Source organism: Mytilus edulis, chromosome 12, assembly GCF_963676685.1.
Source record: "Mytilus edulis chromosome 12, xbMytEdul2.2, whole genome shotgun sequence".
NCBI lineage: Eukaryota > Metazoa > Mollusca > Bivalvia > Mytilida > Mytilidae > Mytilus > Mytilus edulis.
The window spans coordinates 31,479,472-31,501,699 of NC_092355.1; the positions used below are offsets into that span (position 1 = coordinate 31,479,472).

Genomic DNA, 22,228 nt, shown 5'->3' on the forward strand with positions numbered 1-22,228 from the left:
CCACATTTCTGTCCCCGACCCCAAGATAAGGTTTCTACCCTGGAACCAAATATGTATTGTTTATTCAGCGATCACAATTAGTTATGTTCTTGTCTCGATCTCTGTTAGGGATATTGATGGTGTCTATTCAATTTAATTATGTTTTTGATTATCGATCCTAATTAACATTGTTCTGGTCATCGAGCGTTGAATTGGTAACATTTTAGAATATTTTTATTTAAGGTTTCAGTAAGTTTATGAGAATCGTTTCTCTAAGTTTCCAGGCACATTACTTATGCTTCCAAACTCTACACAAATTCTTATGTTTTTGTATTCAACTAAAACATTTGTGTAAAATTAATAATGTTTCTGTCGTTGTTCCTTATTATTTATATAACCCAAAAAACAATAGTGTTTCTGTGTCAGGCCTTAATTTCTATTTACTCGACCCCAGTAAAAAATTGAAAACAACACGTTTAATAATTTCTTGCGTTCGAAGCGCTTTTCTGGATTTACCTTCATCAGGAACACTCAAAGCCAAACATTTGAAATCCGAAGATGTATAAGTACGGAAACCGTTGAAGAGCTATTTGTAGAAAAATACCTAAAATATAGCCAAATTCATCTTTAGCCAACTTTGACTGAGGGAATTGAAACCTGTTTTCTTAATTATTTCAAATCAAACGGACAAGTTTAGTATAGTTTGTTAAATGACGTCAGTACCGAAGTACTGACTACTGAGCTGATCATACCCATCGGAGTATCGGGTAATAGAAAAGAAGATATATCAGCAGCTGCATGATCTCATCTTCATATCCTTGTATTCATTTTCAATGTTGAAATCATAACTAAGATACCATTAATAACAAGTAATAAGTTTTAAGTCATCATGCTTCAAAATGAAAGGTTGATAGGTAAAACACTAACCTCCTAACTTATTAAAATCTTTTTTTTTTGCATTAACCATATGGTTACAAAAACGCAATTATTTGTAAAAACACATGGTCTTTCGGGGAAAATTGCCTTAGTTCAGTTGAAAAATATCGTCTATTTTTTCACTTTATGAAAAAGGCATATTTTATATGGCTCCGACGTTGCTGAAATGGAAGATATTTTCTAAACATTTTAAATGTCAATATTATATTCTGCATTTTTTAAATCTAATTGGATAAGCTTTCGATTAAAGTAGATCCAATCCTGTATTATCCAATTAGAAGTCATACATGATTCTATTCTGAGTACCATCAAGTTATAACATGACGCTAAAATGTAAACAAATGATAGCGCTCTTGTAACCATATATTATAATGTTATGGTGTAAATTATGATTTTCTAAGCCCAGTAGTCAGCGTTGACATTACTTATCATTGATAAAGTCATAATAATAAATTGACTGTTTAACAAACTATATTTTTTTTTTGGAATACTCAGTCGTGTGAAATGTTTTCGATTTTGATGGGTTTTTCACAAGGGACTCTCCGTTTCGAATTTTACTTGGAGTCGGTATTTTTTATCATTTTACTGTACTAGTTTTATGATAATTGAACAAGATAAGTAGAAAGATTTATAGATATATTACAAACTTCTGTTGACTACTTTCTCTGTGTGGTCCGGTTTTTTTTCACTGGTTCTTTAGTAAAGACCAAGAAAATCAGCCTCCACGATGCATCGGATTTTATATCTATAATGAGCGTGAAAATAATTCTGAACAGCAAAACAGACAGTTTGTTTCACTTCTTAAACCGACAAAAGTATTAAACACAAATAAATCACATGCTCATTGAATCATGCCAGTATCTAAGAATTTGTGGTTATACCATTGAAGACAAGTAAGCAATACAAATTATGGCTTTTTTAATTAATTCATTTTATTATTTCTGTTTCTTCCCTTGATCTGGTGGACCTTTTATTAAACCAAATTTTCGAACATTTGACAAAAGACATACAAAAGACATCATTGACTTTTGCTTATTATTTCAATTTGTTATTGTCTGCATAATTTAAGCTGATAATTTACATTAAAAGACAAAAAGGCTACAATATAAATTAGATTAGAAAACATCGTGTCTGACAGAGGAAATATTATCTTGTTTAGCACATTTTAATTGCTACAAAATTAAATCGAAATGTCCCCAAATGTCTCCTATTTGTTTTTTATCGTCAGGTTATCATTTGATAACGCAAGCCAATTACTCTTACCGTTTTTGTTATATCGAACAGGTTGCTTAATCTTTGAGCCATAAAGTTTATCATTATTAAACAATTAACTCAATACTTAGGCCAGTCTTTAAACAATAACATTCACATAGTAATACATTTGAACGTTGACTTGTAAAGATGAAGCACTGCTGACAATTGAACACAATATTTCCGTTGGTTGTTTTTTGTTTATTCTTACATGGTGAATTACATGGATATGTAAGAGCATTCAGTTCAGATACCCATGATACCAGAGAAAAAGAAAATGCAGATTCATTAACTATTCCGTTGGTAAACGACAAAGGAGTACCCCTGGTAGCCATGCTAGACACTAACACTATTAATAGAAAAATTAAAAGTTACATAAAAACACTTATGAGGAATATGATTCAAAACTCTATGCAAGAACATATGCGAGGTATTTTTAAGTCTTCATTGGAGGAGGACGCGACTATAGACTTCATCAGAAATATCACCCTGCAGGAGATAAATGACGCTTTAAGCCAGCAAGTACAAGAACATGGAGAAGGTATTTACAATATTCTTATATTTGAAAGCAGAAAAAAAACAACCTGTCACAAGGAGCATCCGTCTTGCATCTTTTCAACTATTACCATTTAACTTACTTTTATATCATACTTTGTTCCGATGAAAGACTGCTTCATTGCATATAATTTAAAAACAATTTAAAAATAGTTGTATCCTGATTTCACGTTGTTTCATATGTGTAATAAACTTCTAATGTGTTTTCACAAAACTATCTAAAAGCGGAATTATTTGTATAACGAACCCAAACAAACTATTCCGAAGACGTTTTGGATATGTTAAGATAAACGCAAAAACAAAGAAAATGAGGTCAGGTAAAATTCAAGTTTGTCCTTTGCAGTTGAGCATCTTCTTTCAAAGTAAAAAAAAAGACTAGATACAAAAGAACCGATGCAAATAGGTAACTGACAGCAGATATGTCAGTTTCAAAGCGGTATCATGAAATCTTATATAAGAAACTAGTCCTTGATTTGTAAAAATTGTAGTTAAATGATTATTGTTCATACTTATCCAAAACAGAGTCACGAAAATTTAGGAAAAACGGTTTGATGGCATATGACCTTGCAAAATATTAACTAAAAGAGACTTCTGGGAAAACCAAAAGTAGCCATTATTGCACTTAAATCATGGAAAACTACATAGAAACCATAGGTATTTTTTTAAGAAAAGGCATATATCAGCCTTGAGAAACACTATAAAGAAACCATATACATTTGTATCAGTATAAAAAAAAAGCTTTTGTATGAGACCGAAAGTGACATTTTATAATCGTTTGTTTTAAATCATCTCTCCTATTTTAGACAAACGTACACTCATGAGGGATATGATTCAAAGTTCTATACAAAAACAAATACAAGGAATATTTAAGACATCATTAGAAGAGAACTCGACCATAGACTTCATCAGAAATATCACTCTGCAGGAAATTAAAGAACAAGGCAAAGAAGGTATTTACATTTTTTTATATTTGAAAATAGAAAACTATTTCCGGAAACAAACGTTATGACAATATACTGTCGCAAGGTACGTTTTGATGTTATATTTGTTATTCTCGTGGGATTTAGTCTGATGCTTGGTCCGTTTCTGTGTGTGGTAGTTACATTGTAGTGTTGTGTCGTTGTTCTCCTCTTATATTTATGCGTTTCCCTCAGTTTTAGTTTGTTACCCCGATTTTGTTTTTTGTCCATGGATTTAAGAGTTTGAACAGCGGTATACTACTGTTGCCTTTATCTATACATCCACCTTGCATATATTCCCCTAGATTCCCGTTTACCGTTATGTTTTTGTCCTGCTTTGTTCGGGTGAAAGACTGCTTCATTACAAATGATTTTAAAACAATTTCTTCTGGTGACGTTTCAAAATAGAATTAGATTGAATTGATGTTGTTTCATATGTGTAATATAATTGAGGTGTATATATCACAAAACGATCCGAAAGAGTAAATACTTGAAAACGACATTATAATGATTCTGCTGAATATATTTTGAACATGATGTGAAAAAGGCAACTACAAAAACGATTGACAATTTTGCATGTGTCTGCATTTAGTTCCCTTTACAAATATCTGAGCATCATCCAATTTCAATCCTTTTTGTATTAATGTTAATTACTTCCATAATATACTAACACGAGACCATTTGCCAAGAAATACCACTCAAGTATTAAAAATGAAATTCTTTAAAAAAAAAAACTTTTTATATTTGTTTCTTTCTGTTCATTTGTTTCTATTGTGTTGTTTTTTAACTTGTCGCTAATCTATTTGATATATATTTACGCGATTTTAATTTTAACCCTGCCAAACCGAACAATATTATTTGTAAGATTTATCTTTATGAACACTGTTTATCATGTGGGAATATATATCTCGCAACCTAAACAGTAATTAACAAATTTATGTTTCCCAAATTGGTCATTAAGTTCGTAGAATGTTTCGGTAAATTTTAATTGCGCTATAATTGCAAAAGCAATGAAAAGGGATAAGTGAATTAAACTCATGAACCGCAATGATAAAGACCTAGTAAGTTATCTAATTTGAAGACTCTAGTCCACCAAAAAGTAACTGAAGTCAAGTCATATTCTCAATCTAGTTCCTCTGCTTGTGAGTATCTTTTCGCAAAGTAAAAAAGAATGACTGTAAAGAACTCAAGAAGGTCTATTGAGCCAACGAAATGCAAATGTCAGTCCAAAGCGATATGCTGAAATTGTATATATGAGTTCCTATCCCTTATTTTTAAAAATCATGGTTAATTGATTATTTTTCATACACATTCAAACCAATGTCACAGGATAAATGACATATGACCTTGCAGAATATCAAATGAAAGGGGCTTTTAGTTTCTTTGATTTCAGGCAAAAGTACGTAGAAACCCACAATTTTTTTAATAAAAATCTTTGAACAATTGTGAAGTAAAATTGTTAATTATCTTATCTCACACTTGAAGACATGATTTTAAGAAATACGTGATGGTCTATCTTTGCGTCAAAACACCTTGGCTCTCTAAAAATAGTTATGTCCCCAAAAAAACTCTAACAGACCACTGACATTAATAAAATTATAGACTTAAGTTTCATTAAAAATCATAGTGAAACAATGTATTAAAACATATGTTTAATGCAATTCGCCTAAATAAAGGAAAATTTCAGTTTAAAAGAAAACACATTCATTTCACTAATACGTCTTAATGTCTTTGAGAGCTCACAAATATAAAGAAACGTATTTATAAAATATATTCTATAACTAGAGGCTCTTAATAGCCTGAGCCTGTTAATTGTATTAAATACACTGATAACGATTGAGGCCAAGTTTAGTTAATTTTACCCAATAGTTGAATTAAAAGCAGTTGATCAAATTTGTTGTCTTACAATACTCAATGAAAACTCCTTATTATTATTTAAATCACTTTGCAAGTTGTGACAATTTTAAATTGTTTTTTACCATTTCCCCGTAGACTTTTATAGTCAACTACTATGTTCTATCTTTAGCTATGGTGGCCATGTTGGTCGGATGACTTGGTCATCGGTTACATTTTCAAACCGGATAACCTATTGAAAATGTTTGTGTAGTGTAATAACATTGACCCATTAGATTAAGTAGGGATGATATAATAGTTTTAGAGGGGGGAAAGTTAACAGACGATGATCTGTTTTTGGTGGATCTGTTAATTTTAAACGTACCTGGGGGGAATGCGAAAATGGATTTGGGGGTATTCATGGCGAATATAGGTTTAGCTAGCTATAAAACCAGGTTCAATCCACCATGTTTTACATTAGAAAATGCCTGTACCAAGTCAGGAATATGACAGTTGTTATCCATTCGTTTGATGTGTTTGGACTTTTGATTTTGCCTTTTGATTTTTGATTTTCCTTTTTGAATTTTCCTCGGAGTTCAGTATTTTTGTGTTTTTACTTTTTTTTTTGGTTAGGTAAGTTGTTCTTAGATAAAACATATTTTGCGGCAGGAGGATAATGAGAAAAGTATGCATATAGGATTTAATAAACAATTACGTTAAACATGTTTTATTTTAAATAAGAAAAAAAAAATATTTGAAGAATGTAATATAAATTTTCTTTCATATTTAGGCAACACATACACCCACATGGAAACCTCCATTGGGAAGTACGAATTACGGGTAGATATGGTGGGCATAAAGAACAACACACAATATGCTGTGTATAAAACATTCATCATAGGAGATGCTGCATCAAAATATAAACTTACGGTTGGCGATTTCTCTGGAAATGCAGGTGAAATATTTATCATTTGTCTGTTTTATAAATATATCTGTTTTGTAGAGCATATTGCATGTCTCTCAAGATAAAAAAATTTAAGTGTTTGAAAACTATAATACAAAAATGTTTTAAATTTTATTTTCAGCTGAACATAAATAGATGTATCCTGATTGCCCACAAGATAAATTTTTCTTTTTAAAAGACGGGTTAATTTATGAGCTATACGTTCTCGTATTGCCTAACACATTTAACAAAACACATTGCAAGCAATACCATATGGCGTGATTTATTATTAAACATAAAAAGGACTACACATAAGACAATCAGCAACTAAAGACAACAAGTGAATTTCAGACAGACTAATGATGAATATACTTATAATACAATACAAAATTAAAGATGAAGTGTTATGGGTGACAATTTGACAACTCTTCAGCCTTATTGATGTACAAAAAATTAACGATAAAAAAATATGTAACTCAGTACCAAACGTAATCACGGAATTACGGCCTCCTGACTTAAGAAAGGCACATGCATACAGAATGTGGCGGGATTAAACATTAACTCTGGATTCCAACCCTCCCTCTGAATTTGGACAGTTGTGTAACAGTCCAACAAACGAACAATAGACATCAGTTGAAACGGGCTCAACTCATCAGAAGGATACACTTAAAAATAAATCTAACAAACAACAGAAAGCAAATAAACTCATCATATATACCAGGACTAAAGTTTGTATATACGCCAGACGCGCGTTTCGTCTACAAAAGACTCATCAGTGACGCTCGAATCCAAAAAAGTTAAAAAGCTCAAATAAAGTACGAAGTTGAAGGGAATTGAAGACCAAATTTTCTAAAAGTTTTGCCAAATCCAGCTAAGGTAATCTATGCCTGAGGTAGAAAGGCCTTAGTATTTCAAAAATTCTAAATTTTGTAAACAGTTAATTAATTCATGTCAGCACAAAAAGTGCTAACTACTGGGCTGGTGATACCCTCGGGGAAGTGGCCAGAGACGTGTACATCCCACAATCAAACTACGGATCTGAGAGAACTTGCATTTACTAAAAGCTTATGCAAAGTCATATAATAACAAAAATATGCATCTAAGATTAAATCATCAATCAATTCACATACACATACAACATCCAATGAATTTAGTATAAAGACGTCATAACAGTTTGAGAAAAAACAAAAACATGACCTTGTGTAAGCTTAAACATATTTGCGAGCGACAAACAGTGGTATAATAGAACGGCATTAAAACATATTGTAAAAATCAGTTAGAAAAGACTTGACCTATCTGATCGTCGTGAAGCACAACAAACCGCAATTAAAAAGCCAAAAGACACACATGTACTGGTGTTACGGTATTATGCGCAGCTACTTAAAGTTAGTTATGACTTATTAAGCATGTTTTGGCAGACTTCATATCATTCAATACACTAACACTTATTGTTTTTTGTAGGTAATAAACTAATTTTCCACAACGGGATGAGATTCAGTACCGTTGACCAGGACAACGACAAATGTATTACAGGGAACTGTGCTGCAATGAATGAAGGATCATGGTGGTATAAAGTATGTTCTAATTGTGACCTAAGTCGTAGTAATAGCCACAAACCGTACTGGAACTTGCCGATAATAAAATCAGTAATGAAGATCAGAAACATTTAAATCTTGTAATAAATATGCAAATATTTTCCATCTTATTTATTAAACATGTTCACAATTTTGCATTCGTCCAAACTGTGACTAGCTTGTTACAGTATTATTAAAATCCTTGTCAGCCGTGTATTTATGGGAGGGAGCTTTCCAAACAAATTGGAATCGGAGACACTTGGATTCATAAAAAAAGTAACAGATATGGCCCTTAACTTAGTATATCGCTCACTTATTATTCAAGAAGACATCTACTTAACTATGCATAACTGACTTATGAAATTTGATGAAATTAATAATTTACAATGACACAATCTCAATTTTTTTTAAAAAGCTAGATTTAAAATTAATTGTTGATACATATAAGACACAGAAAAGAATGTATTTGCATCATTCACTGATATACCAAATTCCATTGAAACTACACGTACAAATGTATGAATGGAAGTAATATTTATAATCAAGCACACCCTTTTAAGCAAGACGTTAAGTGTTATTCTTTTTTTATTTGTAATAAAAATAAATGTAAAATTAAATTAAGAAATGGCATCAACAAAACATTTACATCGAACTTATGGAGTAAAACAATGTGATGGTGTTAGTCTAACTTTATTTAATCTCTTTTTAAACGGCCTTATTAACGTCATAATCCATGTATATACACAGCAAATAACATGTAAATGTTAGGATAGCATCATAATTGTTTGCAGTTGACATAATTATATTATCTGGAAGAATAAGAGACCTATAGAATTCACTTGACGATTAAGAAAAAGGTTCATTTAATGTTCACTAAGAAATTTAATGTTAAGAAAATAAATTGTAGTGTCTAATCTATTGGAATAAACGAAATTTTTTTTATTCAAAATTAGAAATAGTTATCTAGAGGCAATTATAAGCGTCTGACGTATCAATGTTAAAACTTGGTACCGGTAATTACAAATTCAGTTGCAAACAATATTTTATTGAAACCATACCAATATTTTTTTTTAAATTGGATAATCGGGAAAAATCGCAATATTCGAAATGGGAAACGATGGCAAAGATGTAAATTATATCCAGGTTTATCTATTTTTAGTTTAAGAGAAACTATTTAAACAAAGGTAGTTGTAATATTCCAAGAGCCTAGTTAGTAGTACTCCATTGTCTTATTGTTTGTTTTTTTTTCATTTAAAAACTTTGATTTCTATTGGAGATCTAAAGTTGGACTTACAATTCATTGATCACATTTTTTTCTGACGTTAAAGGGCTAGTCATATTGTTTATTGTTGAATACATGTTTAGTCTAAAGTAATACATATTCATTATGACAGAAATTTAACCTACAATAGATTCCTAGAGTTTTCCGAAGTTGCACGTGCTTTTAACACTTAGATTCAGACCTTTACTTGACACACATAAGTAAAAGAGGGGCGAAAGATACCATAGGGGTACAGTCAAACTCATTAATCGAAAATAAAACTGACAACGCCATGGCTAAAAAATAAAAGGACTAACAGACAAATAATAGTACAATAGACAAACATAGAAAAACTAAACACTAAACAACACGAACCCTACCAAACAACTAGGGGTGATCTCAGGTGCCTCGAAAGGATAAACAGATCCTGCTGCACATGTGGCACCCGTCGTGTTGATCATTACATTACAAACCCTGTAAATAGTCTAATTCGGTAGGTCACGTTTGTGAAAAGGGAGGAAATTGTAGTTACGACATCAGGACATATTCGATATCATCTGTGAAACGGTTATTCCATAGCGGTCGACCAACTCGTAATAACGTCCGTAGAATTTACGAAGGACTGACCTCAACTTCACCATTTGGAACTCTTGTAGATGTGGTATGATTGCCAATGATACAACTGTCCACAACAGACCAAAATGACACAGAAATTAACAACTATAGATCACCGGACGGCCTTCATCGAATAGACCACTTTCGAGTTCATCAGTCATCGAAAAAAACTCGTCAATTATACGCGCCTTAATGACGTCATTTATGACGTCATTTACCAGACAGAGGGGATTGCCTGTATCCCTGCACTGTTAATGTTCATCAAGCGTCTTAGTGATCGTAATGGTGCAGGATACACTAGAACTAATGTTTGTTTTTAAGTACTTAATTACAATTCCCTAATGACAGCAGTGATGATAGTTAATTAGGACAAATTCATTGCCGAATAATTCGTGCAATATAGCAAAATAGTTTTCCCATCCACTCACTCCACATTGGAACAGAAGTGACGATGCCCCTAAACACACGAATGATGTTCACTAAAACCAGAATTTTTGACGGAAATGCATCGAACTCGAAAGTTGTCTATTGTCTCATCTACTAATGAAAATACACAAGTTTATCAAACTATTATCCTTTCGTAAATGTCTTGTGATAACACTACTGTCCCTTGAATGAATGATTACTTTATTGCAAAAAGCATATATATGCTAGAGCAACGAAAACATACTTACAACATGACAAATGATAACCAGCAGATATCAATACATATAAATCATTTTAAGAAAACAAATAACATTAAGATACAATATGTGATCTGATTGACCACGCAGATTTTATGTAATTACACATGTTTTTAATATGTTAAACAAACATAAATTTGAATAAATACTGTAATTCAATAATGTTTGGCCAAGAACAATAGAATTTTGGCAAATATATAGGCCTTATTGATCTATACGCAGGGCATACCATTGGACACGGCAATAAAAATTAGTTAAATAACGGGGAAGGCGTTCTCATTTTAATTGTATTCGATCTTTAATGCCTAAATTGAGCCACATAAAGTCTTAACGATATGATGCTTCAAAAACGTTATGTTCTCACATTATGTTTGCGACGTGTTTACATCATTAAAAATTTAGGTAAAAAAACAAAAACATTCACTTTTGATACATACATAAGGACGCAAACATTGACATTTTGGAGTTAACGACATAAATATAAGTAATAGGGATAGGAACATAAGTTATAAGGGTCAAGTCAAAGTAAAGAAACAAAAGTAATTAGGGCCTGAGACAGAAACACTATAATTTTTGGGGTTGTATAAGTCATAATCAACAACAACAGAAATATCATTAATCTTAGTTGAATACAAAAACATAAGACTTTAGGTTGAGTTCGGAAACATTAGTAATGCACACGGAAACTTAGAAACGATCATAAAAAACTTATTGATCCCTTAAATAAACTTATTCTAAAAGGTTAACAATTCAACACTCGATGGCCTGCCGAGTAATGTTAATTATGATCGGTGATCAAAAACATAATTCATTTGAATTAACGACATCAATATCCCTAACAGGGATCGAGACAAGAACATAACTAATGGGGTCTAGGGGAGAAACCTGATTTATTGGGGTCGGGGACAGAAATGTGACCTTTTCGACAGAAATATGTTGAATAGGAGTGTTCTACAAAAACAAACTTATTAAGATCGAGGACAGAAACAATGCTAGTAGATCAAAAAACATTATGAATTGGGTTTGAATTTTTACGTGGACCAACTGTTAAATTTCCAAACGTACTGTACTACAAATAAACCGTACACCATCTGGTGTATATATGTATCAACAGGGACTGTTTCTATCACGCGAAACTGTAATTAAGTCTGATAATTAAACAAAAGGTCTGTAATAAATACTCGACAAATGAGTCTAGTCTATCTGTGGTGTTACATGTGAAACTTTGTCTATCATGTACAAAATGTTTCTTTGGTTGGTCTTGTTGAATTCCGGATTGGTCGTATGCTGTTCAAAAGATGTGCCTATGGTCAGAGGTAATATTAAATATTATGTCTTGATTACGTTCGTTTCGTGCAATACCAATTCATCTACATATAAAAAAAGAATGTGTGGTATTTTTGCCAATGAGAAAGCTCTTCAAAAGAGAGAAATCTGTACATCCATGTTTATGAAGTAAAAGACGCTTGCAACTATTCAAAACAAAGGAAAACTAAACTGCGAACATGTTAAGATCGTTGGAAGTCCAATAAATAAAAAGGTTTTTAGCCTGTGTGGTATCTTTCGACTCGAGTCTATTGTCAAATTTTATGAGTACGAAACATAATTAGGTGTTGATTTTGTTATAATGGTACAGCGTTTTTGTAAATTTGAAACTAAGTTAGATTTTATACATAAATATATGATTTACAAGTCGTAGAACCGTATGCCATTTTCTTTTCGTTGATCAATTTAGAAATAAATGTCACAATGTGTTAAAACATGTTTTACCTGGTCTTATCGATCTATAAAGTTATTTATATAAAAGTTATTAATAGAAATTGATTGTTGAAATAGGGCGATATTTTGGACAAGAAAATTTCTCAAAAGTAAAAAAAGACTTTAAATTTTCATATGTGTATAAAATATTTCCTAAACTCGAAATATTCAATTCAGTTTATCATCGATTGTTGAAGAATCTCAATAATTTATGTGTGTCCCAATTTCTGAATTTAGTGGGTATTCGTGAATTGATATATTACATGTATTTCACATTAATCTGAAACTACTTGAATGATAACCAAACCATTCATAGTTGTTATATGGAATAATAGTTTATGGCGATTTATCTGTACATTTTAACAAAAAGCTTCAATTGATATATTATATATTTCAAACTATTATTTCTCTAGACCCTAAGTGTGACTTTGGTGTAGAATAATCAGACTGTGTTAGTCTTATTTACTTGTTTAAGCAATCAAAACTGAGCCTTATGTACATACATTGTCAAAATACTTTAGAAAAAAAAGTTTAGAAACAAAAGGGAAATCAGGGAGATGTTGTAAGAATGATTATGGTTACGTAATAAGATTTTTTTTTAAACTAAGTCGTTAATGTTTTCTTAGACGTTTTTTGCATCTTATTTACTGCTTTTAAAGATGTTGTTCTGAGATACGGACTAATATGTGTTAGATATTGTTTCAAAATATTCTGTTGCTCGTTTTGCCATGTTATGATTGTGTGCTTTTACAAAGTTTTTCTTTGAATCTTTCTTATACACATTTTGCCAAACTGAAAATATTAGTATTTATGTTTTACGAAATGCTTGAAAGATAATTTATTGTTTACAAGCCTTCAAATACGTGTCATATAAGTGTTGATAGATTATGATTTTATTTTTATAATCATATTTACATCTTTGAACATCATGTTAAGCATGTATTATAAGTTATCTATGAATTAAATCTGCTCATTATTTATTGATTCTATTTTCTTAACTTCCAAACGTCTTAACTATTCAACACAACGGGGGAAAATTGTGAACATGCTAAGATCTACAGAAGTCCAAAAAACAAAAAGGTTTTTAATATGTTTAGTATCTTTCGACTCAAGTCTATTGTCAAATTTCATGAGTACGAAATATAATTAGATGTTGATTTTTTTAAATTAGTACATCGTTTTTTAATTTGAATGAAATTTATGTTAGATTTAATACAGGAATATATTATTTACAAGTCGTAGAACCGTATGACATTTTCAAATTATATTTGTTTACCCGATGAACAATTTGGAATGTAGAAATAAATGCCACAATGTGTTAAAATATGTTTCTTATTAAGTTATTTATAGAGACGAGTTATTTATAGAAATTGATTGTTGAAATAAGGCGACAATTGGGAAACGAATTATTTCTCAAAATCAAAGAAAAAACTCTTCATTTTAATATGTGTATAAGACATTTCCTGAACTCGTAATATTCAAATTCAGATTATCATCAATGGTTGAAGAATCGCAATAAGTAATGCTTATCCAAGTTTCTGAATTCAGTGTTTTAATTTAATTGATACATTATTGATACATGTATAGCACATTAATTTAAGACTGCTAGAATGATAACAACAGTCATTGACTAATGATAGGAATATGATATTTTATGGCAATTTATCTGTTCATTTTAACAAAAAGCTTAAAATGATATAATATATATTTCAAACTATTATCCTTTAGATCCCAAGTGTGACTTTGGTGTTATTCTTATTTACTTGTTTATCAATCAAAACTGAGCCTAATGTACATACATTGTAAAGTTACTTACAAAGGAGAAATAAGGGAGGTGTTGTAGGAATGAAGATGATTACGTTATAAAATTTGGCAAAAAAACTCAGTCGTAGATGTTTTCTTAGACGTTTTTTTTTTTTGTTTTTTACATCTTATTTACTGCCTTCAAAGGTGTTTTTCAGAGATAGGGAGTCTAATATTTGTTATCGATTGTTTCAAAAATATTGTGTAGCTCATTATGCCATGTTATGGTTGTTTGTTCTTTAAAAGTTTTTCGTTCAATTTTACTAATCATTTTTTTGCTAAACTGTGACTTTGTGCATTTGTTTATTATAAAATGCTTGAAAGTTAATTTTGAATGTTTTACAAGGCTTCAAATATGTGTCATTATTTTTTTTATGTAATCATATTTACATCATGATATGTCATGTTAAACATGGGTTTTGAGTTATCTTTGAATTAAATCTGCTCATTATATATGTATTCAACTTTCGAAATTGTTGCAGAGCCTCTTATTTCTGCAATGGAAGGTCAGCGCATTTTTTTAATCCCTTCTAAATTTGCATGTTGAAAAACTGCATGTTCACAAATTATAAATATATTAAGTGTTTCTGAAGAGTCCTGAACCATGTGTTTTTGTTTAAATGTCTATTACAACACGCGCGGAATGTTTGGCGAAATAGCGTTCAAAGATCAATCAGAAAACATAGGCGTTTTAATGGTTAAAATATTTCTTTAAAAAGTGAGTAATACTATTTCACAACCAATTATATATTTCAGGTGTTCGAAATGACCGTGAGTCCTCGGAGGATGGTGTGAGAGTCGACAAAATGATGCAGGAGTTACAAGGTAAGGGACTGTAGACGACTTTTAATTGTCTATATACATAACGTATTTTATTGATATCCCATTATTATCATATTTTGGGGGTATTTCCTTTGTTGTTCTATAACTAAAGAGGGAGTAATAGCATTTTATTTTTTCCATTTAGAAATATGATTATGACAATATTTCGTGTTTTTACATGTATGCTTTCATATATCATTCATTTAATGCATATTAGTAATTGATGATCAAAACTGTTGAATATCTTTCAAAATTTAAAAGCATATCACAAACACCTACAATTATCAAAAAAATGGTATCAAGAGTATTACCCCAACAATAAGCAAATGATAATTAGTTTTAAAAAGCTCTAAATGTTCTCATGAAACTGTAGTTTCTGTTTATATACATTTATATTTTTTACTGTTGCTTAGATATATGCATCCATAGTAACCGACACCAAACTATAAAAGAGCTGAAAAAGGATACCCAGAATATTCTAGACAGTATGTAATAAATGTTATCTTATGTTAAGAACGTTGAGAACCTCTTCAAAATTTTTAGAATTTAATATCAAATTCTGGAGAAATGCATCATATGGGTCTTTACTGTTTAAAGTTTGATTTAAATTATTATTGTAAACAAACATGTCTTTAGTAAATTTCAGGAAATCGTATTAATTGAATTGATTAACAGAATATTACATTAAATAGAAAATATTAGTTCAAAATCTACATTTAAATACTTCATAGCAATATGATTTCTTCTCGGTCATTGCTCGATAGAATATCGTGTTTGTGTGCACACCCTTACATGGACATTAGACAAGACGTGAAGACATTTACTGTCGAAATGCGCATCTAGTGAAGTTCATTTTATCTAACTATATATGAGCTTTTATGTTAGTTTGTTACTGAAAATATGTAGTTTTTTTGTCATATATTTAGTTAAAGTTTCCTCTTCAACACGAATCATGGGCACTAGCATAACTGCAAGGCATATTTATGTTTTTTAAAATTCATGACTGCTTTAACAGTTCCTGAATATATGTGACTTATTTTTATCGATTTTAACCGTTGAGTTTTTCTTTTTTTTTAAAGTCAGCAATATAATGGTTAGCAGTCTGAATTCTATACCACTAATTTTAATGTATGATAGTCATTGCAATGAATTTGTAATAGTCATCACCATTTTGATTATGTTTTAGATATTGAAGTATACAAAGATGTGGTGAAATTAAATACAAAACTCAGAAAAGAAATAAAATGGATCATTCAAGGTATTTCTGTTACAGATTTTAATATATTTTATATACTGTGTAGGTATTCTAAATAATAATGGAATAGAACAATTGTAATAAAAACTTATCTGCATCAAAAGTAACAATTCGCTATTCAAATCTCATCATTGTTTCCCTTTGAAAATGATAATGAATATCATACAGGCTTCAGTATTCTTCACTTTTTTCTGCGATCAATTCTTTTTCATGGTAATCCACAAAAAGAACACAACGACCATAGTGCTAAAGATCAGTGTAATGTTTGCCAATTTTTCCAAAGAATATCAATCATATAACTCAAACTAATAAAAATAGAAAAGTTATTCCAGACTCTTTTTTCGTTATTTATTGATACATTGTTGTTTGCTTGAAGCCCAATAGAAAATATGTAAAGCAAATTGAGGACAAGTGGGATTTGAAAATTAATGTAATATTAAGGTTCTTTTAAGTCAACTGGATGAAGGATGGAAACTTTAGATTTTCTATGAAAATTAAAGTTTGTATTAAAGCTTTAGAACAAGGCATTTTGTCTATTTAAATATGAGTTACAGCTCCCATTCTGGCGGGACGTTGCTGAGTGTTAACTCGCCTTAAGCATTTAAAACGACGCATATATAAAGCATGGTTCTATCTTATAGCCAGATGATAAAACTAGTATTTCTATAGTTCAACATCCTTTCGTTGTTTTGCCTCTGGCTTTGAATTTGATTTTCACGAGATACATGTATATGGTGCGAGAAAGTACCTTAACTCGTCTAGACATCGTCATAATTTCATTCCCGACATACGTTTTCTCTTTCATTCCTTCTATTCCCTTATATTAGTATACTACACATATTTTTATAGCCATGAGGATTACTGTTTTGTTATTACGATTTTTTTTTTAAATCTATATATAAAATTCTCTGTTTTATTTTAAATGAATATACTGCGGTGAGAACATCATTTACTCTTAAAAATCTGACTCACAAGAAATTGTCATTTAGTATTAAAAATAGGATACGTAATAATATTTTTAAATTTTGATTTGAAACAACATGACGAGTTCTTAAAATGCACCTTACATTTAGATTTACAGACATTAAAAAAAATCTAAACATTCAAACACAGGCAAGTAAAATGTGATTTGAGGACTCTTTTAGACGTATATATAGAATGAAATAGTCTTTAAACATTGATTTAAGTAATTTCTGTTTATTATCGGCTTTTATTTTCATGTCACTTATTTTGTGAGAGCTGACTTTTCTTGGTATTTTTTTAGAATCAAAAGGAGAGAGGGAAACTCGGAGAATATTTGGCTTACTCAAACAGGACACAAAAGGTGATTTTAAATTGTGCAAGACCTTATTTGGCTTTTAGACAAATCATCGTGTTGTTAAGTTGTTGTTCTATTGCCGTAAAAAATCGATTATTATTTAAGTTAGCTTTTTTTGTGTTTAAATAAGTCTTGGTGGTATGCAATATAGGCATTTGAAAGATATTGGCTGGAAAAGGTTGTCTTTATGTTTCTGTAATGTAATGTAATGGAAAAGAAAATATTTCAAAATGTACAAGAATTGTAAAAATATAATAGAAATTTGAGTAGCTTTGTTTTTAATTTTGTTTCAAATACAGTCACTAAGAATAATGCATAGCCATTAAAAAAATCCCAGAGGGGTTTAACAATATTAGCGTAAACTTCAAAAATAGAAGTAGAAAGACAGCACATCCTTAGTTATAATGCAAAAGATAAGATTGCAATAAACAAAACGATGCTCGATATTTTTACAGGAATATGTTCACCAATTGCAAAGTACAAAGACTGTACAGAATTAAAGAAGAAAACAAAGAAGAAACTGAATGATGGTGTTTACAAGATATATCCAGGGAGAGATAATCCTGTTCAGGCGTACTGTGATATGACCACAGAAGGGGGAGGATGGACGGTAGGACTTAATTTATCAACCTGAGGCATAAAAATTATTAATTGCTGTACAGTTTATAAAATGAATTCATCTCACGGTTTTTTTTTTGTACCATTGTTACGACATGCATATATCGAAAAAAAAAGGACCATCTTTATAATACTTCTGCTTGATTTAGAACTTTGATTAATACAGTATTAATGACTGGGTGTAAAATATAACTTTCTACAAACTTGAACAAATAATAACGTTCGATTTGAACATAGGTGTTTTAAGAAGAAACAAATTTTACCGAAAATGTAAAGACAATTTAATGATCTGATTATTTCGATATGCCAAATAATTCGCTGTCAAATTGCCTATTTATCAGGTTATGTTAAAACGGTATAGTGGATCTGTTGGTTTTAAACGTACATGGAAGGAATGCGAAAATGGATTTGGTGATATAAATGGCGACTTCTGGTTCGGTAAGTTTTGTTTTTAATTTAATTATCGACGAAAATGAGTAATCAGACTGAGAAGGATAGTAGGCATTAGAAATTAATGCATGTAGTTAGTGATTAATACATATTATAAATACTATGTTTATATTCGTGATGAATTCATATTCTGTATGTATATTGATATACAGTTTGTTTATTATACAGGCAACCAGTTCATCCATATGTTGACCTCCAGTGGGAAGTACGAGTTGAGAGTGGACATGGTGGACAAAAATAACAAAAAAATATACGCTGTATATAAAATATTTGTTGTCGGAGACGCTGCATCAAAATACAAACTTACAGTTGGCGATTACTCCGGAAATGCAGGTGAGTTATTTTAAATGTTATTGGTCTTTCAGCAGATAATGAAAACGTTTTCATAATTACAATTATGTCCACTTTTCCCCGCGTATGGCTACTTGAATAAGACTTATCACCGGGTGTATGCTTATGTGGGCAACAAGACAGGTGCCACAAGAGGAACAATTTCTGCTTACCCTTCCGGAATCACCTGATATATTCCCTGTGCTTTGTTTTGTGGTATTGCTCACTCTTACGTTTTCCGAGTTGTGTTTTATACTGTTGTTTGGCTAGTCGTCATTTTCGTTGTTTACCGTTGTCAGTTTATTATTGACTTATGCATGTTATTAGTCGGAAATGCCCTTTGTTATGTTTCGCCTTCATTTTTCAACCTTTCTAAAAATGAACACAGTGCTTCGTAGTATAAAAATTTCGTAGTTTCTATGTTTAAAGTGATTTTGGTATGAAAAGCGAGGGAGTTTGTTTTCTTCCATAAGTATTCATAAGTTTTACCATGTTTTATTCTGTGTTTTATACTAATATATTAGTTTCAATTACTGTAAAATATTATTATCTATATGACACAAAGCAAAATTAATCAATGAACAAGCTCTGGGGGCAAATATCAGATATATCCGTTTGAAGGTTATGAATTAGGCTAGACTGTGCACGGAGGAAAAGTATATAATAATCAAAACAACAACAAAATATTTAGTTAGATCCAAGAGGTTATTATTAGACCTAGGAATGATGTATGTCCTAGACTGGCGCGCGATATTTTTTATTCTGAAATTTATTATGTCTATTGCATTGATTTAATTGTTTCAAGGTAAAGTGAATTCAATAACGCAGCTGAATAGCATTACAAATAAAATATTTCAAAACGTTAAGCTATAGACGCGTCGGTTGCTAAACAAATTAATGCTTAGAGTATGGTAGTTGTTTTCTAATAGTTCGTTTTTATGTAGGTTGCATTGTTGTTTGTTTTTTGTTGCATTCTAGTGTTTCTGTGGATTCGTTTATTTCTTCTTATAGTTAATGTATTACCATCGGTTTAAGTTTGTAACCTGGATTCGTTTGCTCTTAATCAATTTATGACTTTTGAACAGCGGCATGCTACTGTTGCCTACATTTATACTAATTTTATGATGTTATGAATACTTAATTTACAAAAACTATCAATTATGCTTCTGGAGAGTACAGACAATGACAGAAGTCCTTTAGCATGTTTAGGGTGTAACAAATCAACCAGCTGTGGCATCGACTTCCCATGCGGAGTTTTATGTACATTACCGAAAACTGGTTACAAATATAAATCAGAAAATACAAACAGAACTTGATGTGATCGTGATTAATTTGGAATAGCGAAGTATATATACATAATGTTTTCAATTTGTACCTTGTTACAGAAATATAATTGATAACTCTTTCGGATAGATAATCTATACATTGTACGATATTTATCATCTACTTATAGTCAGCACATATGTATTGACTAGAGTTATCATTGATATGTTCATAATAATAAATTAACTGTTAACAAAACTTATAATTTTTGAAATAGTCTGTTCTAGAATAGATTACCTTAGCTGTATTTAGTTAATCTTTTAGGAGTTTTTGGTCTTCAATGCTCTTCAACTTCGTACTTTATTTGGCCTGTTTAATATATTTTTTCAATTTTTTCGTTACTGATGAGACTTTTGTAGACGAAACGCGCGTCTTGTATAAATATAAAATTTCAATCCTGGTATCTATGACGAGTCTATTTACAACCACTGGGTCGGTGCCACTGATAGTTGAGTTTTAACTCCCCAAGGGTATCACCAGCCCAGTAGTCACTACTTCTGTGCCGACTTGAGTTATCATTGGTATGTTTATAATTATAAATTAGCTGTTAACAAAACTTCGAATTTCGGAAAAACTAAGATTTTTCTTTGATGACTTTTTTCATAGAAAAAATTTGGTATAATTGTACCTCATTATAACACACTAATTTGTACATATATCTCTTTATTGCATTTGAAGAATTGCTTAATCTGTGAGATATGACTTATGGTATCAACTGCTTCTGGTTCAATCTCCGGCGCAGAGATCATATCCGTTACTTTCAATACTTTGAGGTCATTTTAAGTACAGTATTGGAACGGATATGAACTCTGCGCTGGAGATTGCTGGTTAATATCAACTGCTTTCATTTTATATCAACTGCTTCTGGTTATTATCATATTCTCTTTTGCAACGTTTTTGCATGACATTTCAACATCATTCGGTAAATTCCAAAAATACACCTCAATAGTCTTAATGGTTCGTCTTTATGTGGAAACATGACAAAGTTGGAAAAAATTAATTATTAGGAATCAGGAAAATCTATTAAATACAAAACAAGTATTACAACAAGTTAATTTATTCAAAGTTTTCAAAAAAAAAATTTTGTCTATATGTCTTCAGCTGGAGAATATGATAAAAAGAACATATTATTTCATTTTTGGGGCTTGAACTGATATCGTGAACAAGGGCTGGTGAGGGGTTGGATATGGAAAATGACATATTATAATATCAATATATCAACTAGCCACTGTTTGATATATAAATATGACAAAGTATTAATATTGCTGTTTGTTTATGGATATACTATTTCTATTCCTTTTGATAACTTAAATCTCATTTGTCGTTGTAGGTGATTATTTCAGTAGCCACAACGGTAAGAAATTTACAACTGTGGACCAGGACAACGACACATTTAAAACCAATTGTGCAGACTACAACACAGGATCCTGGTGGTATTATCATTGTTCCACTTGTGACCTTAGTCGTACTGATAAAAAACCGTACTGGGGCAATGTCATATCGAAACCAGTTATGATGATCCGAAAAATATAAATTCCAAGATCTTTAAAATAAAAGTTAAAACATATGTTCAATTTATTCTTTTCACTTTTCTGTTTAGCTTCCATGCACTTAAGTTTTTGTTTTATATGGTTGGACTATCTTGTATAACCTACTAACATACCAAACAGTTTTAAAGGATTATAAACATTACTGACAATATTGGAAAATATACAATTCCAAACAAACAAAAACATAAATTACTAAACAAAATTAATATAATTTTGTACGGCTTAAACATCCGATCGGCTTAAACCAAAGCTACATGCACGTAGCATTATCCCTACTGTCAGCATCCATATTTCGTAACAATAAACGCAAAGTGAAAGAAATCTTAACAATCGCAGCAACAAATAAAATACCAACTTACTTGAAGAAAAATAATACGAAAGGCAACAGTAGTATACCGCTGTTCAAACTCAT

General features: G+C 30.8%; 1 protein-coding gene and 1 long non-coding RNA gene across 2 annotated transcripts; both read left to right on the plus strand.

Moving 5' to 3' along the window:
• The first annotated feature begins 6,342 nt into the window (after positions 1-6,342).
• On the plus strand, positions 6,343-8,151 carry LOC139498106 (uncharacterized). The gene is made up of 2 exons (XR_011657813.1): positions 6,343-6,468; positions 7,918-8,151. It is a non-coding gene; the product is annotated as an uncharacterized lncRNA (long non-coding RNA).
• Positions 8,152-11,789: 3,638 nt separating this feature from the next.
• LOC139499519 (fibrinogen-like protein A) lies at positions 11,790-21,833 on the plus strand. The gene is made up of 9 exons (XM_071288228.1): positions 11,790-11,905; positions 14,907-14,975; positions 15,386-15,457; positions 16,159-16,230; positions 17,492-17,551; positions 18,001-18,155; positions 18,505-18,601; positions 18,782-18,946; positions 21,597-21,833. The coding sequence occupies exons 1-9, from the start codon at positions 11,824-11,826 to the stop codon at positions 21,797-21,799; spliced, it is 975 nt and encodes a 324-aa protein (XP_071144329.1). The 5' UTR covers positions 11,790-11,823; the 3' UTR covers positions 21,800-21,833.
• The last annotated feature ends 395 nt before the right edge of the window (positions 21,834-22,228 follow it).

Bases quoted from the DNA above. Each gene is read 5' to 3' on its own strand.
- LOC139499519 (XM_071288228.1), top strand. From the start codon at position 11,824: ATGTACAAAATGTTTCTTTGGTTGGTCTTGTTGAATTCCGGATTGGTC. The intron at 14,976-15,385 runs GTAAGGGACTGT...ACTGTTGCTTAG, and splicing joins AATGATGCAGGAGTTACAAG to ATATATGCATCCATAGTAAC. The intron at 16,231-17,491 runs GTATTTCTGTTA...GTATTTTTTTAG, and splicing joins AATAAAATGGATCATTCAAG to AATCAAAAGGAGAGAGGGAA.